This window comes from Phytophthora sojae (genome assembly GCF_000149755.1).
Source record: "Phytophthora sojae unplaced genomic scaffold PHYSOscaffold_9, whole genome shotgun sequence".
In the NCBI taxonomy this organism is placed as follows: Eukaryota; Oomycota; class Peronosporomycetes; order Peronosporales; family Peronosporaceae; genus Phytophthora; species Phytophthora sojae.
Window position 1 is genome coordinate 1,327,034 of NW_009258123.1, and position 21,538 is coordinate 1,348,571.

The following is a 21,538-nucleotide window of genomic DNA, read 5'->3' on the forward strand; positions in this document are numbered from 1 at the left end:
TGCGTTAGAGAACGGTGGATGGGCAAGCAATATAGAGCGAAGGCGGCGCTGTATTCTGCATAAGTAGAGCGCGTTTCTTGCGTTTTCATAAGGGTGCCATTACGTCGTTGCTATTATCATGAATCTCACGGCGTGGCACTTGGTGCAAAGTGCCCTGATGCTGGCATGACTTTGTTCAGAACGAAGGCAGCTTAGCTTGCACTAAGAGAAAGTAACAAGCAAACGAAGCGTTAATTGTTTGTCTGTATGCTGGGTCTGCTACGCTACGCCGACACCACCTCATCGTGGCATGAGTTCACGAACTTCCTGCACATGTTCGAGTAAACTGTTTTTCTTTCTCTTTTGGTCTCAGGCGCTTTTCACCCGAGGATTGCGATTTTATCGCCACCATTTCCTCCATTACTTGTCAGCGGTTTAGATGATGCCAACCTTGACAAGCATCGTGTGGCGGTCCACCTTGCTCCACTCCGAGTCCTTCATCGATCGATCGAACGCGAACTTGACCTTGAGCTGCTTGCCCTTCGCGGCGTAAAAGTCCAACTCGTCCGAGAACTCGACGGGAAGCTCACGTCCGTACGCCTTCTGGATACGAGCGCGGAGAGCCTGCACAACTTCCGTCTTCTGGGAAACCTGCACCATCAGGTCGATCTCGCCCTTCACGCGGAAGATGAGGTAGTTGTCCGGCTGAGTGCTCATGGCCAGGCCCGTAAGGCGAGCCAACTCGAACACACGGCGCTCCTTGGGCTGCTGGATCTTGTCAGCCTTCAGGTTGAAGACACGGCTCTCGCTGATCATGAGCACACGGGTCTGGTGGGCCCAGCGCTCGTTCACCTTCTCCACCGTGCCCAAGAACAGCAGCTTTTCCTTCTGGCCACGGCCACTGCCAGCCTTGGCACCACGGCCTTCCGTATGAGCCTGGATAATGGAGGCGTACGCGGGGAACTTGTTCACGCCGATATAATCGCCGTGGTACGTACGGTCCAGCGAGTCACGGCGGCGCTTCTTCTTGCCCAGGTAGCGCTCAAACTCGGTGCGAACGCCAAGCAGGGCGACCTTGCACGATCTCCACATGTCGTTCGCAAGCTGCTTGCGCGTCTTGAGACCGCGGAAGTGCTTGCTGAACACTATTTGCGCTCGCTTGAGCTCCAGAAACTTGCGGCGCTCGGTGCGCGCTTGAACGAAGCTCTGCATAAAGACCACCGAGTTCAGCTCCTCCTCCTGCTTGAGGTTCTTCACCAGGCGGCTGTTGTTGACGTTCAGCAGCTTGGTAGAAACCACATCCCAGTTGGCGTAAATCTTAGCGACGTTCTCCTTGTTCGCAGCACCAGGCACGCGCTTGCGACGATCCTGGCAGTTTTTCCACACGGCACCATACGCAGTGAAGAGCTGCTTGGATGCAGCCGAGAACGCACGAAGTGCAATGCGGTTCTTGTAGCGGCGCCAAGCGTTCTCGATAATGTTGACGATCACGGGAATACGCTCTTCGCGCAGAATCTCCAGAGCTGACAGCGCCTGCGGGTGGCGCAGGAAAATCTTGTTACGACCAAGGCAAAAGCATCCAAGCGTGTCCGAGTCCTCTTGGAACGGAATCAGCTCGTTCTTGTTGTCCGGGTCACGCACACCAATCCCAGCCGTCGTAAGCAGGTCAACGGCAGCCTTGCGGCTCGAGTGGGCAACGGGGTTCGGCCACGTGGACGCCGACAGGAAGCTGTAGCGCTTGATGAACGGGCCGTATGGCTGGCTGTAGCAGAAGCCCTGGCGACGCACGCTCAGGTTCTCCACCAGACCAAGGTAACGAACCTGCTCGGCAACGAGCTCCTTGCTCACGGCCAGCGGCTGCTTCTTCTCATTGGGCTTGATACAACGGATGTAGTGGGGGTTGCAACCATCCAGCTTCTCGAGCAAGTCGGCGACCTGCGTACGGAACTGCTGCGAAGTCGACGGCGGGCGCTTGAGTTTCTGCTGCTTGGTGCGCTTGTCGAGGAAAACCTCGCGCACGAAAGCATTCGACGAGTGCTCCATGCCGTCCTGCAGGTCGTTGAAGAACGTGTCCACGTTGGCATCGAAGAACAGCGTGACGTCGTACTCGACCTTCCCGGCGTAGTGCACAATGCCGAAGGTGGGGCCACGCACGCGGGACGCAATGTAGTGCGGGTTTCTCGAGTGCTCGCTGTTGTAGCGCTCAATCAGCTCCAGGTCCGATAGACGCGCAATGGCGCACTGCTCGTCCAGCAGCGGGAAAATACCGTGCTGCTTGGGGTCCTCAATCAGGTCGCACACAACCTGGTTGTTGAAGAACTTGATGTTCTGCCAGCTCAGACCCTCGCGACGGTAGCCCTCCTGCTCGCTCTCGAGCGTCTGACTGATGAATAGCTGCTGGAGCTTCTCGTTCACGTAGTTGATGCAAAGCTGCTCGAAGGCGTTGACCTCGAAGATCTCAAAGCCGTAGATATCCAAGATGCCGATGCTGTTGCTGATGTCGCGCTTCTTGCACGTCACGTTCGTGTTGATGCGCGCCACAATCCAGTCGAAGATCTTCTCGTACAGCGAGCGCATGATCGAGTCGCACACCTTCTTGGCCTGGCGGGCGTCGAACAGCACCTTCTGGTCCTCGTTGTAAATGTTCACGATGCGGAACGTCAGCAGGGCCTCGAGCTTGTCCTTGTCGATTCCCATGAGGCTCGCTGCCTTAGCCAGAGCCTCGCGGGCCTCCGGGCTCTCGATCGCGGCGCGCGGGTTGTGCGCCTCGTCAGTCGTCTGCTCGAACTGCACGTTGCCAAGCCAGAGGATGGCGGCGAGCTGCTTGAAGATGTCGGCCTGCTCGTCGTCCGTGATGCCCACCGCCGTCATGTTTTGGCGCACGTTCTTGTAGTTCTCAGCGTCGTCCACGCCCTCGATGGTGGCATCCTCGTTGCCCAGCACGTCGAACTCCTCGGCGCTCTCAGGCAGCTGCCAGGCCTCGCGCTCGGCGGCCGTAGCGCCGGACATGAGCTGGTAGAAGGCGTGGAAGTTGCGCTCGCCCTCGGCCTGGCGAATCACGCGGCTGCGCTCCAGCAGGTAGTTGTCGATGTAGCCGCCGATGACCTGGCCCACGCGGTTCATCTGCAGCACGATGTACTTGCCGAAGCGACTGCTGTTGTTGTTGCGGATGGTCTGCGCGTTGCCGAAGGCCTCGAGCACGGGGTTGCTGCCCCAGAGCACGTCCGTGACGTGGCTCGTCATGTCGTCCGCCTCCTTGCGCTGCGCGACGGACATGCGGCGGTTGGCGATCACGGCGCTCTTGGCCCTGGAGCGCGTGCTGATGGTGGTGAGGTAGCGCATCACGTGCTTGGACGTCTCGGTCTTGCCACTGCCCGACTCGCCCGTGATGAGCAGGCTCTGGTCCAGGCCGAAGCGCATGAGGCTCGTGTACGCGTTCTCGGCCAGCGCGAACGGGTGCGGCTCGCACAGGTGCAGCTCCTTGCCCTGGAACTCGTCGATCATGTTGCGCGCGTAGATGGAGTCGCCGTTGGGCTGGCGCAGCAGCTTGTACGGGTTCATGGCGATCAGCACGGGCCCGAGGAACGTGTAGACGTAGCCCTGGCGGTAGCGCGTCACGAGCTCGTCCACCACGTGGGCCTCGTCCACGGCGTCGACCATCAACAGGTCCTTCATGGTGGCCCCCGGTAGATAAGCAGAAGCTTCACGGAAGGACAATCACTCTCGAAGGTTGGCCCGAGCTCTCTCTTTGCCGAACGACGAATGACGTCGAGCTCTGACTCCCCCCTCTAAAGTACGGGAGAAAATGCGGAGATTCACCTGCTAGAAATGATAAACAAATGAGGTATGAGGTTTAGAATGAGTAAAGTACTCGCCAAAATTTAAGTTTACTGGTTTACATGCCGGATCTGAGAAATCATACCCGTGGAAACGACTGTAAACTTGAATTGTACGCGTAATAGTGCGCGTTTCTAAACGACAGCAGAGCCTTTCCTTGTCGACAACGCCTCAACCTACTGGAACAGCACTATGCCGCCCTGTACCGTATCTCTCCATTTGCTGCCTCGGCGGCGCGAGGGAGGGCCTTGATACGGGCCTCGCAACGCTTCAACCGCGTCGAGACGAGCTCCCTCCCCTATACAGTGGGGGGAAGCAGGAGGCTGAAATCGAGGCCTGTGAAGGCCTATCCGAGCGAGTTTTTAACGGAGACGCTGGTCAACAGAAGTGACTTGAAGCCTTCTTCGTCGCATGCAAGCCAATCGGGTGCTTGGCTGGGCAATCCAACGACGCCCTGCAACGTCGGCGGCAACATTGAAGAGATCGGCGATTGCTGAACTGATTCAGAGCAGAGCGCGGGCGCGCTGGGGGAGGATGTGAACCTGGATCAAAGCCAAAATTGCAGCGTCGGCAACTGCGAGCGCGGCCGGCGTGAATCCGACCGAGCCTCGGCGGCGCAATCAGTGCGCCGCCGGCTGCAACCAAAGCAGGGCCAAGGTTGAAGACCTGCTTCGATCAGATAGTAACTCGATCAGGTAGAAGTAGAAACGTCGCATCGCCGAAGTTGCTGTGGAACTCTTGCCGTGGACCTCGATCCCTGCATTGCTGTGAGCTGACCGGCACTACAGTACTGCTACGCATGGTTGTATTCTTTCAAGGCTACCCAGCGGTCGTCTCGAGGAGGCTATTTTTCAAGTTATATATCTTCCCTAAAGGTTAGCAAGGACTTCGACCAGAGGATCCTGCAATGCAGGACATGCGCTTGTCCGAAAGTCTTCCTCCTCCTCGCCGCTTGGGTATATTGGTGGCACTTCCAGACTGGAAGTTCGAGCGGTACGAGTCTGAATCCTAGACGCTTTACGAGATGACGCACCCGGGAGCAGCGGGCGGCTCGCGTCCGCCTGCATCGAGTCGCTTCTTCTCGATGATGATGTTGAGCTCGACCATGGCGTCGTCGAACTTCTGGATGAACTTCTGTCGGTCGGGCAGCGCCCTCACGTCGCGGTCGTGGATGAGTCGGTTGCGCAGAGTCGCAACGTAGCGGATCGAGCGCACTGTGGGCGCGGGGATGGCGCTCTCGACGGACGAGACCCTTTCGTGCAGCCCCTGGCCGAACGCGCCGAACTCCTTCTCCAGCAGGTACTCGAGCTCCTTGGACGCCTCGATGGCGAGCTGGTAGTCGTTGGGGGAGTACACGAACCCCTTGCCGGCCTGAGCATTCCCCATAGCGACGGCGGGGACTATTTCCTGGGGTCTCTGAGATGACGCAAAATGTGTTTGATGTGCACCACATAAAGGCAAGTTGAAGTCGATCCTTGAAGTCGAGACGATGATTGCCTTTTCATTGCCGCAGTTACCAAGTCCCATGTACGAACAGCCCCACGATGATGATAAGAGAAGTTGTGTAAAGTGCTCACCATTTGACGGCCAGGTCCGTTGTGGCTCCTGCGTCGAAGGTGCAGCGAAAGCTTGGCCAACTTTACCTCAGCCGGTGGAGAAGCTTGACGACACGGACGGCATCATACTTACTGCGTGACAGTCTCACGTGCAGCGGCTAAACTCTAGACTCTTCGCTGGTGAAACAGCTAAGCGATGGCGAAACAAGCAACCGGCCGAGTGGGGCAAATCCCATTCGTTTCAAGCCGACAGCTAGAAAAATATTCTTGGCACGTCACGGCTACCTGCGCTTGAGTTTCTCCATTCTTCATTTATCCCCCAGCGTAACCAGACCGACCCCCGTCTTTGCCTTCCGAATATAGTCCGAAGCTCGCCTACCGCCAACCATGGAGGAAATGAAGATGGAGACCGTCAAGGAGGGGCCAAGAAGAGAGCAGACAGGTCCGGCTATCGCGAAACTTCGTGAGCTGATGACGGCTCGTCGGATGCTAATGGCAGCGTGGGTTGGCGTTGGAATGGTGCCATTCATCCTCCAAGTCCGCAGCTATCTGCAGTTGGTGACGATCATCAAAAACCTCGTGGCTCCTCCTGGTGCAGTGCGAGAGACTGCCAACTTATCTGAGTACTGCTCCGCCAGTGGCTTCCTCATGGCTCAAGTGTGGTGGAATGTCGTCCCAACCCACTATTACAACACCGAGTTCGGCTAGATTTGCCACGTCGTGGTGCCGCAGTACAATCTCCACGGAGGCTACCGAGTGGGAAGCACCAGAACTACCCCCGTTCCACACGACGCCATCAAGTTGCAGCAACGACAGCTATCCGTTCGAGCAATATCTTTATCACGGGAGCTTTGGCTACTATGCGTTCTATGAAGAAGCCCAAGGCTCATACTGTGCCAAGGACGACACTGCCTATGCGGTTGTGAATGGAGTTGGTACCTACGACATCAATGGCATATTTCTGGCTCGCGATTCTGGTAGTACATTCTATCGGTACTCCTTTTGGTATGGCATCGTCGGTGGAATCTGGATCTTGTATCGCGCTCTCGTACTGCGTCGAAGCTTCTTTCATGCCTGCGTTATGGGCAGAAATGCGAGCGGATCGGCGAGAAGCTTCATCGAAACGAGTCCGTGGTGTTCGCGTACGAGAGCATGCGCTTGTCGGCCCATGGAGCGAGGAACTATCATCGGTTTGCGCTGTTGTACTTGATCGTGGAGGGCGTAATGAGCGACCTGTTCCTGCTGATCGCGCACGACGGCCTCAGCGCTCAGACGCAGTACATTTCGATCGGCTACAACTTATCGGGGCTCCTCTTGCTGTTGTGGGAAATCGTTGAAAGCATGAAGTGGCTCAGCGAAAGATCGCGGATGCTGATCAAGCGGCTCCTGTTCAGCTACGAGTTGACGGCTGCTATTCAGAACCATCTCTTGGTGGCACTCAACCGGTCCGGTCTTAAGAAATCGAACACAACCGCGTTGGCTGTCTCCTACTACTTCTGGAGCTTCGTCTGGCACACAGTTTACGTTCTCGTCCTCACGACATACCTGCTCGTGGTTCGAGCAACAATCTCCATCGTCTACGTGTTTTGGAGGAACCGAACGTGGGACCTTCACAGCACCTTGTTGTGTTGATATGACACTGGGGCCCCGTTGCAGGATGACATTGCTGGATAGCTACACGATGGAGATAAGCTCTACATCGAGAAGGCGGCGCTGAGGGCGTTCGGGATCCAGATGGTGGTGGAGGAAGGCGGCGCCGAGTTCCTCGCGATCGAGAAACTGCATTGGCTCAAGGTTCCGAATAATAATTGCTTCGTGATCGGGGTCGTCTCCGATAGATTAGTCAAACCGTGCGTTGAACGCCCCTGTACAGGGGTATTGGGCTTCTTCGACCGGAACTTGGGTGGCGACCACAGAACCGAAAGCTCTCTGTCGCTATTCATCAAGAGAAGAAGCAGACGCTCGACTGCTCGGACCTCAACGAGCATCGTCACGCCTTAATCAGTAAGTGAACAGGAAGAGCATCCGAGAGAAAACCAGTTAAAAAAACATTCATCATTCATTACGCTGCAAATATTGGTGGTGCACTCGTAATATTGGTGGTGCACTCGTTGTTCGGTGTCGACAGCGTTACGACTTACACCAGCAAGCCATGGATGGTTTGAAACGTCCCGTTGTTGAGGTGTTCTTCGTGCTTATCGCGCTTCCGCTGAACATAGAACTTGGCCAGTTCCAGCACGACGCACGACGCACGACACTGCCGAAAGCCACATCACCACGCCAGGGATGCCCACAGTCAGCAGCTTCCCGTTGGCCGGGTTACAGCCGGCAATGACTCCTCCGAGCAAGTTTTCTTCCTGATTGTACAGGTAAATGCCCAAGGCGATGGCGACGGCGCCGAGTAGCCAAGAGATGCAGCCGAGGGGAAACAGAAACCCTAGTTTCATACACAAACAACAACAAGTTAGGCACGGTGGCTAGTGGCGATGCATGAACAACGTTTGTCCAAAATCTCAAGACTTACGATCGTAGTAGAACCACTTGCGGTGGATAAGTTGTCCGGCGTACCGGATGCGCAGGCGGTCTTTGATGTACTCGGGGACGTCGACGAGAACGTGAAGGTCGCGCTCACGGTGAATTGTGGCGAATTCTCCCCCGAAAACGGTCTTGACAACCGCGGAGTTGGGGTCCAGTTGGTTGGTTGGCGTCGTGATCGCCTTAGCGACGTCAGGGATGGATCCTCACTTCAGCGCGGCGACATCGCGAGCACTCAGCCACTTGCCGTTCTGCTTCGCAGGATACAGCACGACTTCGCGGGGGTCGAACGTCTCCTTGGCCGTCTTCATGAACTTCTCCGGGAAGACGTCGACGAGGTCGTCCATGTTAAACTCCAGCGTGAAGGTGACCCCCACACCGAGGACGGCGCAGACCAGATACGCCATCTTGCAAATGGCGAGACCTGGGACCCAGGCGCGCTGGTCCATTTATCAAATGTGGCGTGTCCATCGCGTGCGTTAATGTACTTGGATGAATTGATGACTCGAGACACACAGTTGGCTTTCAAGGTCTCATATATTCACACTTGCGATACTTAGGTACTTTAATTACGCCAATCTCGGGCGTTTTACTAGATAAGGTGTCTGGGGGTGCATGCTTACAGGCTGTGACGCTTTAGGGGCAACGTGTTGACGGACGCCGAACGGTTGTGGTTGGTCTTCTGTGCGCGTCGAGCTCGAAGAATGAGTTGCTGGCGCTCACGCGAGTACTCTTCCGTAAAGGAGGCGATGAAGCCCAAGAGCTCGTCGATCGGCAGCGTGTCCTCTTCTTCGAAATAGTTCAAAAAGTGTTTCCTCTGGACAGCAACCAAGGAGTTAGTATTTGTAAACGATACCGTTGAATAGTGCAGTTGGGCGGAGCTTACCTCTCTTTCCAGTTGATTGACCAATTCCTGTACGCTATTGAGCTCTTGCTCGACCTCCACAGCGTACAGCCTCATGCTTTCTCGCGACTGGGCCAACTCTGCGCGCAGATCGTCGTCGTCCGTTTTGAATACTGCCGCCTTCTGTGTCTCGTTGATGAGCATTCTCAATCCACTCTTAAGAGACTGGTGCTCAGCGACGAGGCTCTGGACCGATAGCTTGCTGCACTTGGTGATAAGCGGTAGCTGGTCACCGAATAGTGCGAGGTGTGGCTCGTCGCGCTATAATAGCAGCAAAACGCAATACTGTCAGATACATCCTCGCCCTTCACTTCCAGGGTACAGCACAACTCACCTCAACGGACTGGATAACATAGTGCAAGAATGAAATTCGCCCATCATAGGCCTTGGTGAAGGAAAGCTTCGCCAACGAGCTGATGGAAATACTCTTCACCCATGCTGTGTATTCCACTCCCTCTCCGAAGTTCAGCAGATTGCCCAAGTGGAAGATGTACTCAAGTACACCAGCAAACCGGTCGCTCGAGCAAACTTGCTGGATGCCGCGAATTAGCAGCTTCAGATTACCACTGAAATGCCAAAAACAACACAAATAGTTGTTAGAACACGCACCCACACCACACTGAGATCAGTCCCAACTCACCGGAGTTCTTTGACCCGCGGGGCAAAATCCATCTTAAACTGTAAGCAGCGTAGCTTCTGCTGCGCTCTGGGGATGTTGCGAGCTACCATCAAAAATTGTTCAGCCTGGAGCATACAAATTGACCCTTAGAACAAGCAACCACTAGGTTACAATATGAAAGCTGCACTCACCGTTGCCAAAGTTGAGGCATCCCCACCGAACTGGTCAATGGCCTCTTGCTCGGCGCTGTCTGGCCACATGTCGATGAGCGACTGCAGCGCTGGACTGGACAACACGTCGCAGTTCAGCGTCAAAATCTCGTGGGTCAGCTCCGGAAACGTGCGCTTCACTCGCGCGAGCACGATGGCAATGTTCTGGGACTTCTTGTGGTCAAGCAGCACGACATACAACTTGCGGTGTAGGAACGCACTGCCGGGGTCCTTCTCTGCGACTTGCGCCTCCTCCGGATCCGGCTCAACCTCCATCTCGTCCTGCTCGCCATCGAACAGCGCTGGGTCAGAGTTTGCGCGCTCACGCTTGGGCGATCCAAAGCGTGCTGCTGACGTCTGCTTCGTCTTGGCTGGGCTGCAAGTGGCGCTGTCTCCGCTGGTTGTGCGTCGCCGACGTCCCACTTTGGCCTTGGCAACGACCTTGACAAAGAGTTTCTCCATCCAGCGTCTGCTCTCCGTCGAGATGCACACGCATTCATGCTGTGCTTTGTCGTGAATTCGGCTCCACAGCGAATCCCGTCGCTGGGCTGGGATGATGGCGCCTGTGTTCGGAGTAGTCGACCAGTGCAGCTTCTTGCGCATGCCCGTGTTCATTTTGCGAAGCGCCATCATTGCCAATGCACGGCCGTTGCTGGTCGCGACAGTCGACGCAGAGCGCATGGCCAACGCGTCAGGTGTCGACGGTGCAGTTGACACGACTGAGCTGATACTGGAGCGTCTGGAGCGCGTCGCTAGCATTGCAGGCGCAGGTAGATCACTGTCGTCGGCGGACTGAAGGGCGGCGAGTGAAGGTGCTCCACCAGAACGCGGTGCGTCCAGCTCGGCTGGGTCCACGCCTTCTCTCCTCGCCTTCATCTCCACAACGTGGCGCGGGACGCCCACCTTGATCATGCGCTGGAAAGACTCGATCTTCTGGGTGTGTTCCGGGTCCTCGTCCTCCACCGGTTCTTCCACCGGCGGGATCTCAATGGGGGCCGGCACCTTCCTCGCCTTAGGCGTCGTCGCGATCAGTTCGTCCAGCACGGCCGGGTCCTTGCTTTCAGCGCGCATCTTGTGGTCCACGACGACTCGCGGAAGTCCGACCTTGAGCATCTGCAAGTACGCCGCGTACTCGGCTCGAAGAGCTGTCAATCTGGCCGCAGCCTGCTCTTCCTCCGCCGACAGCGCAGGCATCGGAGTCGGTGTGGTGATAGTGGGCTGCTGCACTTCATTCACTTTGGGCTGGCCAACCTCCTCTTCCTTCTCCTCCTCGGGTTCCTTCTCCTCCACGGCTTCGACCTCCTCCCCCACTTTTTCAGGAACCTCTTCACTGGCGTGGTGCTGCTGCAGATGTCGTCGACAGCACGGCGGCAGCTCGCGCTCGTTGCAGGCGTGGTTGTGGATCGTGACGCGGCTCCAGCGCACGTAGGCCACGAGCACGAAGCTCAGCAGGAGGTGGAAGATGAGCCAGGAGGAGTCACCTGTCGACACCGAGGGGCAGGCACCGCAGTCGAGTGCGGCGTCGGCGCGGACGAAATTTCCGCCGGGCCCGTCGTAGACTGGGCGGCTCCCGCTGTTCCCCATCACGACAGTGGGGGCTCTAGCAAGCACCTCGCGGCGGCCTCCAAGGCAGCTAAGGTACGTACAGTACGGGTGCGAGGGGCTCTCGGCAAAGCGCTAATGCCTCGGGCGCAGGACGAACAATCAAGCGGGCAGACACCTCGGGGCGCCGCGCCGCAAGCCAGCGAATGAGCGAGAGCGCTCGCCCCGTCCGTTGCCGCCTTGCCCCCTGCGACGCCCGCCGCGGAAGCTTCGCCGCAGCGGCAATAACGGCGAGGTGCCCATCGGGCGCGAGGCGCCTGCAGCCAGGCGAACGTCGGCAGAGACCCGCGATGCAACTTGGCACTGCAGTGCGCTGATCGGTCCAAGTGAGCCCGCGTAACGCGTTCCTCGGATGTTCCTGAGCATATCAGACCGCAAAGAAATTTTTTTGGTGTGACCGCTGCTGCGACTGACTACGTTTGTGAATGATCAAATCATTTGGACAGAGAATGGAAAAGGACGGGTGCGATATAGAGCGACTGAAGGACCCGTCTAGTCGGGCGCTGCAGCGCGTGCCGTTTGAAGGACATCGGAAGGGGTGGACTTCGGTCGTTACTCGGCGCCTTTGAAACGGTTGACGTTGCAATTTTTGGTGGATCGTCGGCACCGGACTAAGCTGCAGCGGACACTATTGTAGGCCCTTGGCGCAGGTCTCGAGCAGCTTCGAGGGCGTCCGCTGCCCCACTTTGCATCGAGACCGAGGCAGCCGCGCCGCAAGTGCTACCAGCGCATAGCTGGGGGCATTGCTGCGCTCTTACACCGCGCAGTGTCGACCACTTTTTAACTTTTGTTCCGACGAGAACAAGCGCATCAAATCCAGCCCCAGCTGCGCCTCACTCAAGAGGCTCATCTGTATGCTCCCTAGCAGAGAACAATCGGCAGCTGCAACGCCTACCGGCGAGCTGTAAGGTGAGCCTGCAGGCTGCAGCACCGATGCCGGTCCAAAAGCGCGGGGTCATTTTACGAGTCACACCTTGACAACCTGGACACCCTGCGCCATGTCGACGTGCTGTCGCCGGCTTCAACACTTTCTGCGGTGCTGGTGCGGCCGCGATGGGGAGAGTCGTGCATCGTGGTGGGATCCTCCCGAGTCTTCTGCGCCTGTTTGCTAGAGATGCTGGGCTCTGGTGCACTTGCGGATCGTCAATTCGCTGCGCTTCGAAACCTTCGATCAGGGCCACGCAGGAGATGCAACCGGTGACATACAGCGTAGCGCCGCGCGAGATTCCTATTCACGAACAACATGGATCAAGAGCAAGATTTTTAAAGCATGCCGTACAGTAATGTGCGTCAATAAGGGACGTGTGGCAACTAATATCCTTACATACATTATATACCGCTGTCAGTCAAGAACACAGCTAACATTGATTTAAGTTAACTTTCGACAGGATCCTGGCGCTATTGGCTGGTTTCGCAACGAGCGCGACTACGTGATTGGCTAGTGAGGTCAGATCTAGCCAATCAGTGATTGAAGCTACCATTTGAATTCGGGCGCGAACATAACTCCTTCCCTCCAACCCGCTCAGCGCGATCTCCAAGCACAACGGAATCTACCACAACACCAGCGCCCTACCCATCCACCCACCTCATGAGCTCCTCCTCTAAGACTAGAACTCGCCTCACCCAGCAGCAGAAGCTGCGTCTGATCAAGAAGGCTGAGAGCTCCCCCACTGTCAAGTATGAAGACCTGGCCCTTTGGGCCAAAGTCGAGTTCGGTCTGCAAAGTCCCCCTGGGAAAGCCACGATCGGCCGCATCATCTCGGGGCGTATCGCGCTGTTGCGCCAGCCTCACGAAAGTGCTCAGCGCAAGAACAAGCCGTCTCCGTTCCAGCTACAGACCGATCAAAACATCGTCGAGTTCATCATGCTTGCAGAGGCGGAGGGCATTTGCCTCAGCGGTGCAATGATCGTCTTCTATGCTACGGTGCTAGCCAAGAAGTTGGGCACCCCTAGACATACAGTCGACTTACCAACTGCCATGAAGTGGTGCGAGTCTGCGTGGGATAATGTGTCAGCTTCTACGATTCAGAAGTGCTGGTTGCACTCCACGCTCATTAGTAAAAGCAGTGTGTCATTTATTCTTAACTAAATCAATACATTGTTCTTTCTTTTTCCACTTGTTCGCCTTAATAGCCTTTACACTCCTATTCGTATCAGAGGTCCCTTATTGACGCACATTACTGTACATGTATGTACATGTATGTACAGTATCTGTTGCCGGAGGAGAGTGCATTGGCGTAAACCGATCTTCCACTTCGTAGGGATTGCAGAGGTTAATGTTCGTCGAAAGGCGCCCGCAAAAAGTTTCATCCCGATACTACACTGGTACTTTGCTCCAAAAAGTCGGGAGCAGCTAAGGAGCTCCCATCTCCGGAGCTCCCATACACAAACAGGCCAATCATATGCATGTGTAACTCCATGTGCCAGCACTTCAAGCTAAACTAAAGATCGAAGAGAACTAGTATAACCATTATAGTTTTTATAGCAACGGGGCCGGACGAGCTAACATCTCACATAACGAGCGTGCTGTCGCTGCCGATGGAGGCAACGTGAGGGACACGCTCGTTAGGGTCAGTGCCACTCACAATGATGTCCTCGCATGTCTTCGACTTCAGGTCGTAGTGGACAGGTGCATCTTGGCGTCGTCACCGTCATCGATGCTCTCCGCTGACCATTACTTGTTGCTCGAAGCGACGGAGTCGGGCACGATGTCACCAAAGTTTTGGCTCGCATGAACACTCTACTGCCACTACACGTGGGCCCTAGCAATTTGCGATTTCCTGTAACCCTCACCGATCACGAGTTCGCATACAGGGAAGCTACCGGCACGGTCTTCCTAGAGGTCAGTTACTCTGTCGGTAGCACGCTCGACGCAATGTGCTGGTTCAGGAACAACAACAAATTGACCAAGTAGCATTCTAATGCAGGTGTTAAGAGTTCAAGGCATCAATACGTAGAAAAACTTGGTTACTTTAAAAAAATACATTTAAAAAAATAATGTATCGTATGGTAACTTCTACGACGACTCCTGCAAGATAAACACGAGCGTCAAGTTTGAAAATACTTCTCAAAAGGAGTTGGTGGTACTGCTAGAACACCAACGAGACTAACTGCGCAATCTACAAGTCTTGGACAAGACCGTTTAATTCGGAGAGTACATGCGTGTGGCTTCGGCTCTCACCTTTAGAGGTATATACATGACAACGGTTGCTCCGTTATACTACGTAGTACATGCGACCAGTATGCAGCAAAGTTATAGTCGACTCGTTGTCGCGTGGGCACACCTGTACTTGCTCACAGTCTTCCAAAATTTACCGCAGTGGTGAGCGTTGAACGCGCCAAGCAAAACTATGACACTCGCTAGAGATTTAGGAGAGAGCATGATGCAACTTCGCGCCGACGACACGTACTACGTTGCCGTAAGGATCATCAGCGTTTGAAACAAGCTCGTCCGGCCCCGTTGCTATAAAAACTATAATGGGTATACTAGTCCTCTTCGATCTTTAGTTTAGCTTGAAGTGCTGGCACATGGAGTTACACATGCATATGGTTGGCCTGTTTGTGTATGGGAGCTCCGGAAATGGGAGCTCCGGAAATGGGAGCTCCTTAGCTGCTCCCCAAAAAGTCCCAACTTCATCACGTACATTAACTCGCTTTCATACAGCACTAAGCTCCGCTCACTTCTTGGCCTGCAAAATCTCGATTTGACGAGTGAGCGTGTCCAGGTACTTGTTGCAGTCTTCCTGCGTCGTGAGGGGTGAGCACATCAGGTACAGCACGTTGCCGAGGGAACGCGCGTACACGCCGTTCTTGCGCAGCACTTGGATGAGCTCGGCAGCCTCCGTGGACGCGTAGCCGGCGTTCTCTGACGCCAGCTCCACACACGCCACAGTACCGATAGCGAACGTGCGCGCGATGTACGGCCGGGTAGAGAGCTCGGTGAGGGCGTCCACGTTCCAGTACGCACGCGTAGCATCCTTGGTAGGAGCGCTGGCGTTGTTGAAAATCTGGTACATGTCTAGCGCAGTCACGGCGGCAGCACAACCCATCGGGTACGCCGTGAAGGAGTGGCCGTGCAGCAGAGCCTCGCCCTTGGAGTCCGCGTAGAAAGTGTCGAAAACTTCCTCCGAAGCGAGCGTAGCAGCCATGGGAACCACGCCACCAGTGAGCAGCTTGGCGTAACACGCAATGTCAGGGTCGACGCCGAGCAGGTCACGCGCAGACTCGACTCCGAGACGCCACCAACCGGAGAACACCTCGTCGTAAATCACCGGGATCTTGCGCGCGCGGCACTCCTGCACCAGCATGCGCTGGTACAGCGGGTCAACCAGGAACATGCCACCGGAGCCCATGAGCACAGGTTCAATGAGCGCAGAGCCCACACGAACGTTCTTCTCCTCGGTCGAGTCGATCATGTGAGCCACATGCTTGCGGTACACATCAGCGAGAGGACTCTGGTCGCGAGAAGCGTCGAATGCAGCGTTGAGGGACGGCAGTTTTTCCTCCGTCGGCGTGTTGCCAGCGATCTCAGGGTCGATAGAGATCACGTACTCGCCGTTGCGCAGTGCCATCATCGGGACCTTCAGGAAAACGCCTTCAGGACGGTACCACGGGTGCTGCTTCTCGTTGAAGACGCTCTTCTCCGCGACGTTCATCACGCCCAGAGTATCGCCGTGGTAGCAGTTGGCCTGGGCCAGCGTGACCATCTTGGACCCCGTAGCCTCATCCGACATGAACTCGCTGTACTCCAGCTTGTGGTCAAGCACGTACTTGCGGAACGCCATCTTCAGCGCCACCTCCACGGCGGTTGATCCATCATCCGAGAAGTACACGCGCGAGGCCCAGCCCTTGCCGACGGAAGCCAGGAGTTTCTCACTCAGCTGCAACGCGGGCTCGTGGGCGTTCTCTGGGAACATGACGTGGCCATAGCGGCCAGCAGCGTACGCCAGCGCCGTGGCCATCTTCGAGTTGCCGTGCCCGACACCCTGCGTCCACCAACTGGCACACGCATCGAACAGCGGTTCGACGCTGTTGCTGTCCGGGCGGTATACGCTGAACTCGTCTCCATGAGCCGAGTCGATCATGGACAGCCCGCCCGCCTTCTTGTGCTGCGTGAACGGCCACCAGAAGACTTGCTCCGCGCGCTCTTCCATGCGCTTGAAGCTCTCCAGCCGCGTCTGGTGGAACGCCTTGAGCGCCTTGTTGACGCCAGCAAACACCTTCTCGTGCTCGTCGAACCACTTGTCCAGGGGCTCGGGCATCGGTGGAACGGCGCTCATGGTGAAGATGGGGATGCCGAGCTCACTGGTGCGCGGCTCGAGCGCCGCCGCGTTGTCGAGTCCGTCCTGCTCAATGAGGCAGATCGCAGCCACGTCGTATCCGCGGATCAGCAGCGTCTCGAGCGCCGACATGGTCGTGGAGATGCCTCCGAGCTTGCCGTCGCCCACCAGCACCACGGGCAGACGCATGCCGCGGTAGACGTCCACCTGGAACCTCATGGAGGCCGAGGGGCTGCACACTCCGCCCGCCGTCTCCACGAGCACGAGGCTGTCCGCAGCCTTATCGCCGTTCACGCCGTTGATGGCCTTGAGCTTGTCCGCGAGCAGCTGCAGCAGCGCCTCGTCCGTGATGGTGTGGCCCTCCATCTGCGCCGCGAGGTGCGGCGACACCGGGTTCTTCCACGAGAAGAGCGTCGAGCACTCGAGCGCGCCCTGGGACTTGTCCTCGAGCAGCGCGTGCTTCTGGACGAAGGACGCGTCGCCGGGGAAGGAGCCGGGGATGTCGTCGTCCGTGCCCGTCTGCAGCGGCTTGATGTACTCCACGCGGCCCCCGCTCGTGGCCGCGATGGTGGCGGCGCTGCGGCAGATGCCGGCGGACACGATGGTCTTGCCGATGTCCGTGTTGCTGCCGAAGACCTGGAACACGGGCGTGTCCAGGCTCAGCGCGGAGGCGCCTTGGGTGCGCAGCTGCTGCTTCTGCTGGGCCAGCGCGTCGGCGCCGCGCTGCGTCTCGCGCACGCCCACGTGGTACTTCATGACAGCGCTCTGGGGCCTGCGCAGCGCGGCGGCGAGCGGGCGGCGGAGCGGCTTGGACAGCATCAAGACTCGGGGGGCTGGGGGGTATGCGGCGGATTGGCGACTGAAGCTGGTGATGCGTGTATGTCAATGACGTTGATTGCGCGCCGAACCTGCGAGAACCGGTGGAAGTTGAAGACGAGTGTGCAGGGGAATGCGAGGATAGAGGGAAAGTGCAGATGGTTGGTGTGCAGTACACAAAGTTAAACGAAGTGGTACGAATTCGGAGCAGGTGATGCGCCTGGAGCACCGGCATGTTGCAGTGTGACGTCAGCGCGGTCGGTGCAAGCGAGGCGCTTGATGCACGAGAGGAACCCGAACGAAGCATTTCATGTAAGCTTACTGGGGCATATGCATGTACCATGATAATGTATTGAGCTCGAATTTGTATGTTTTGGAGAACTACGTTGACGCGACCTGCTACAGCACATGTAAGGCACCTTACCGCTCTCAAGGGCGACGTTGAAGCACGGTAACGAGGCCGCGCCCTGCTCATCCAAACCGACAGCAGATTCTGGTCGAGGTAATCGTCCTCCATCCAGGAGGCTCAGGGTCGTTGAAGATTTGTCGTTGACGCTACCGTACACACATGTACTGCTAGTAAGAATGAACTCGATTTAAAGTTGCTGCAGCTAGAAAAGGAATATTTAATATGCATTGTTCTTGTCGGGTCAGCATGTTGGAACTAAGTCTTCCAGAAGCGAAGCTGATTGAAACGGATTTGTTTCGGTATGCAATTTCACGCGCTCGTTCGTTGCGCAGCAGTCAACTCAAGTTCATGGGGCGATTCGCACCGGCGTTACATTATTTGTTTGTGCCGCAGCACCGTTGCCGTCGGCTCGCCATGCGCGAGCCTGAATTCAAACAACGAGTCAACAGATGACTTAAGTCTATTTTGTTTTGCTACGACTTCTTGTTAGAGCTCACGCCTTTGCTCATATATGTCTACGGTCACCTAAACACTAAGTGATAGGAATCTTTAACTTAACGGGGTGGGCTACTCCGCCTACTGTTCCTACCATTCCAATAGTAGCCCATCGATTTAGTAGAATTTCAGTTAGACCAAGCAGCATACTCCATATAGAGTAACTTCCCAGTACAAGCCAGGGTGTGCTGTTTCATCGCTCCAGAACGAGTCTCTTGTTATCTTCCAGCAGCCTCAGTGCCCGCAAACACGCGTTTGTTGATCCGAGCAAAATGTTGGTGTTGATGGCTGCCTCAGACGATCACTCGTGTAAGCAGTAATCCTCAGTGCTAGCATGCCGCGATACGCTAACATTGCAGATGAAACCCCCATCTCAAGGTTTGACCTCAAACGAGTCGGTATTCATTCATCAATACGAATGAACTTTATCCCAGCTAGTGTTGGCGATAGTGGAGAGCTCGATATGGACGAGCTCGACTTGGATGTGGACCCGGATTTAGTTGCTTTCCTCGAGGAGTTCGACGGGATGCAAGATGCTACCGCCGTTCAAACTCGACCAGCGATGCCAACCTCTGTGCCCAACACTGCAATTCTCGCTAACCGCAGCGATACCAGGAAGTTCAAGGTTTTCGCTCCATCTTTAAAGAGGAAATCGTGGAGCCAGCGACAAAAGGAGGAAATGCTGCGCTTACGCGAAGAGCTAATCACACTTTCAGCAATAGTGCGGTCGAAGAATTCTACACCGGTGACAATGTATCAAGATAAAACTCGGTCATCTTGGAAGACCGCTGCGGTGCTGGAGTTTCAACGATTACAGACCAGCATGAACGAAGGCGCAAAACTGCGTGAGTCAGTCAAACGCTGCAAGGTGGAGGCCGAACGCATTCAAAATGCGTTTACGAAGAATTTTGCCCCCTTTGCTCCCTGTGATCAGCGACGTTGCAACACCTCGATCAGCCTCCCCATTGACAGCCGCCACTGGCGTCCAGTGCATAGTACACTGGTGAAAGAACTGGACGATGTATATGCTGATCTCGGCAGCTTTTTCGAGCGGATCAAGATGCACAAGGCTCAACCTTGTGGGGCTTCAGCAAAGCAGCCACAAAGCCGCATATTTGTCGAGGTGTTCAACAACTATGTCGTACCGTTCGACCTTCAAAAAACAGAGAAGGTGGTCTGGGCGCTTAAAACTGCCCACCTCAGCACTCCGAATACGATGGTGTCCGAGGTAAGTTATTAAAATCTCCTTACCGTTCTCGATATGATTTTTTTTTACTGAAAACCACTATTTTAGCAATGTGAAACAGGAGAGGGCACCAATACGAGAAGGCTCATGATCTCCATCGCACGTCACGGAGTTGAAATGTCTGTTCAAGTACACATCGCTGTTCGACGATACATCGAGGAAGACCGAACAGTGTTCATTTCTCGTATGCAAGTGGAGCCGCTCCACGGATCACTCATCGCAGCATGCCGTGAGACCACGCGCCTAGTACTGGAGCACGGTGGAACAGCGTGTGGAGCAACAACGATATTGCGAACACATTGCCAGATTTCAGATCTCGACAGACCCTCACACCATGACAACTTGCCAGACCCGAGTTTAGTTCCAGCATCATGTTACCAAAGGTGGGTTCGAGCGTGGGAGAAATCGATTTCCGACTTCAACCATCGAGTAGAGGATGCACTGTTCGTTGAATCACTACGAAGTACTACATAGTGTCACACATGAGTCGGGCATTTTGTTGCCGTTCCGTACTCCATCCTGCCACAGTGTAGAAGGTGCCACAAGTTAGCGAATAAATTCTTTTTCGGACAACTGGTTTCTAGAACTCGCAGTTATTAATTTGTCTACCCAAGTTATCTGGAGTCCGTGCTAGTGGAATTTTACATCCTCACTTCTTAGCTGGAAGCGGAGCAAACTTTTGCCGACTATGACGGCGAAGACACTTGGTTCCGCAGTACGTGAACGTGAACTTGGTGAAGTATTCTCCCTCGATCGGCTCGAAGTAGTTCTCGCAGATGGAACACTGCAGGTAGTTTTTCGGGATTGGTGGGGCCTCTGGAGGCACGTACCAGGCCAGTAAGTTCACAACATTGGCTCTCACAATCTCGTCCCATTGAATTTCAGCGACGCCTTGACGTAGGAGACGGTGCTTAAACTTTTCAAAGAGGTATGTGTATCCCCCTCCACCATAGCGGCGATACTGGATCCGCTGATAAACGTTGGTTGAGAGGAGAATCTGCGAAACATATCTTGACTCGCTTACGAGGCTTGCAATCCACTTTACAAGGCGGCTATCAGGTGGAGGTTCGTGAGTTTCTTGGTCAGAAGCTTCTCCAGCGCTCAACACTGCCGTCAAGGTCGGGTTGACCAGCACCACGTCACTCACAGCCAGCAGGCCAACGAGATCAAACAAGACCGAGACACCCAATCCAAGCAACTCGAGCAGAAACGCATAACCAGCTCCTTGAACGTCTCCTCGACACCAGCGATCAGCGTGACAAACGACTAGCTTCTTGCTCTCCGCACCTGCATCCAGTAGATTCCGAATCCAAGTTCGAATCGCCTGCTCAAGCTCAGCACTTCCCGCAGCCTCGTCAATGGAAAACGACAGATACAGCGGCGCATGGGTCCGTGCTTGGGCCAACGCGAGTCCCTGCACCAGAATCTCCTCCTTCGCCGTAAGTAGCCCCCCACTCTTCACGTGGATCTGCTGGTACATGGCCCCGGGGAACGCCACCACTCCCGCACCCTCAATACCGAACACCAGCTCGGCCTCCAGCGTCTTGGCAACGCGTTCACTCTGTTCTTGGGGCGACAACCCGATACAAAACTTCTCATTGAGCTTCTCCACCTCGAACGTCGCGACCGTCAGTAGATGCAGGTCCTTCAACCTCTCGGCCAATCGCAGCCGCTCTTTCACCAGTGCATCGCGTCCTTCAGTCGGCAGCGTGACGTCCACCACCAACGGCTTGAGCTTGTGGAGCTTATGTTGCTGCAGCCTTTCGAGCTCTCGGAACGCCTCGTCCTCCTTCTGGAGCAGCAGGTTGCGCCCCCCATGGGCGAAAGGCGCGCGACGGAAGTCCATCAAGTCTTCCATGCGGATCTCCAGGTCCCCATTGGTTGCAGCTACAGCCCCGATGTTGTGCAGCACATGGTCGTGGGGGAGGGCGACCCCCACGTCCTCAGGGGCCACGAGCTCCCGCACGCTGCGGATCATTTTAGCTACAGGAGACCGAAAATAGCGCTAAGTACGATTCGACCAGTGTAACGGATGCTATTCATGGCTGCACT

The 21,538-nt window shown here is 55.8% G+C and overlaps 9 protein-coding genes across 9 annotated transcripts; 3 read left to right on the plus strand and 6 right to left on the minus strand.

The window, feature by feature from the left end:
* Window positions 1-213: 213 nt before the first annotated feature.
* On the minus strand, window positions 214-3,654 carry PHYSODRAFT_347790 (hypothetical protein; the record flags this gene model as incomplete). The annotated part of the gene is made up of 1 exon (XM_009536396.1): window positions 214-3,654. One exon carries the CDS (start codon window positions 3,652-3,654, stop codon window positions 415-417), a length of 3,240 nt encoding a protein of 1,079 aa, XP_009534691.1. The 3' UTR covers window positions 214-414.
* A 1,179-nt stretch (window positions 3,655-4,833) lies between these two features.
* On the minus strand, window positions 4,834-5,202 carry PHYSODRAFT_522589 (hypothetical protein; the record flags this gene model as incomplete). Its single annotated transcript, XM_009536397.1, has 1 exon — window positions 4,834-5,202. One exon carries the CDS (start codon window positions 5,200-5,202, stop codon window positions 4,834-4,836), a length of 369 nt encoding a protein of 122 aa, XP_009534692.1.
* Window positions 5,203-5,759: 557 nt separating this feature from the next.
* On the plus strand, window positions 5,760-7,384 carry PHYSODRAFT_338552 (hypothetical protein; the record flags this gene model as incomplete). The annotated part of the gene is made up of 5 exons (XM_009536398.1): window positions 5,760-6,031; window positions 6,105-6,387; window positions 6,462-6,947; window positions 7,047-7,166; window positions 7,289-7,384. The coding sequence occupies 5 exons, from the start codon at window positions 5,760-5,762 to the stop codon at window positions 7,382-7,384; spliced, it is 1,257 nt and encodes a 418-aa protein (XP_009534693.1).
* Window positions 7,385-7,567: 183 nt separating this feature from the next.
* Window positions 7,568-8,314, minus strand: PHYSODRAFT_305209 (hypothetical protein; the record flags this gene model as incomplete). The annotated part of the gene is made up of 3 exons (XM_009536399.1): window positions 7,568-7,809; window positions 7,897-8,089; window positions 8,132-8,314. The coding sequence occupies 3 exons, from the start codon at window positions 8,312-8,314 to the stop codon at window positions 7,568-7,570; spliced, it is 618 nt and encodes a 205-aa protein (XP_009534694.1).
* A 212-nt stretch (window positions 8,315-8,526) lies between these two features.
* On the minus strand, window positions 8,527-12,241 carry PHYSODRAFT_318366 (hypothetical protein; the record flags this gene model as incomplete). Its single annotated transcript, XM_009536400.1, has 6 exons — window positions 8,527-8,724; window positions 8,794-9,036; window positions 9,146-9,377; window positions 9,452-9,555; window positions 9,622-11,212; window positions 12,237-12,241. 6 exons carry the CDS (start codon window positions 12,239-12,241, stop codon window positions 8,527-8,529), a joined length of 2,373 nt encoding a protein of 790 aa, XP_009534695.1.
* Window positions 12,242-12,829: 588 nt separating this feature from the next.
* On the plus strand, window positions 12,830-13,330 carry PHYSODRAFT_523941 (hypothetical protein; the record flags this gene model as incomplete). The annotated part of the gene is made up of 2 exons (XM_009536401.1): window positions 12,830-13,098; window positions 13,138-13,330. 2 exons carry the CDS (start codon window positions 12,830-12,832, stop codon window positions 13,328-13,330), a joined length of 462 nt encoding a protein of 153 aa, XP_009534696.1.
* A 1,588-nt stretch (window positions 13,331-14,918) lies between these two features.
* On the minus strand, window positions 14,919-17,339 carry PHYSODRAFT_258968 (hypothetical protein; the record flags this gene model as incomplete). Its single annotated transcript, XM_009536402.1, has 1 exon — window positions 14,919-17,339. The coding sequence occupies one exon, from the start codon at window positions 17,337-17,339 to the stop codon at window positions 14,919-14,921; it is 2,421 nt and encodes an 806-aa protein (XP_009534697.1).
* Window positions 17,340-19,252: 1,913 nt separating this feature from the next.
* Window positions 19,253-19,939, plus strand: PHYSODRAFT_458823 (hypothetical protein; the record flags this gene model as incomplete). The annotated part of the gene is made up of 2 exons (XM_009536403.1): window positions 19,253-19,468; window positions 19,535-19,939. Coding segments are annotated over 2 exons (621 nt in total), but the record flags the coding sequence as incomplete, so codon positions are not given.
* Window positions 19,940-20,135: 196 nt separating this feature from the next.
* PHYSODRAFT_318368 (hypothetical protein) lies at window positions 20,136-21,464 on the minus strand (the record flags this gene model as incomplete). The annotated part of the gene is made up of 2 exons (XM_009536404.1): window positions 20,136-20,501; window positions 20,625-21,464. 2 exons carry the CDS (start codon window positions 21,462-21,464, stop codon window positions 20,136-20,138), a joined length of 1,206 nt encoding a protein of 401 aa, XP_009534699.1.
* Between the last annotated feature and the right edge of the window lie 74 nt (window positions 21,465-21,538).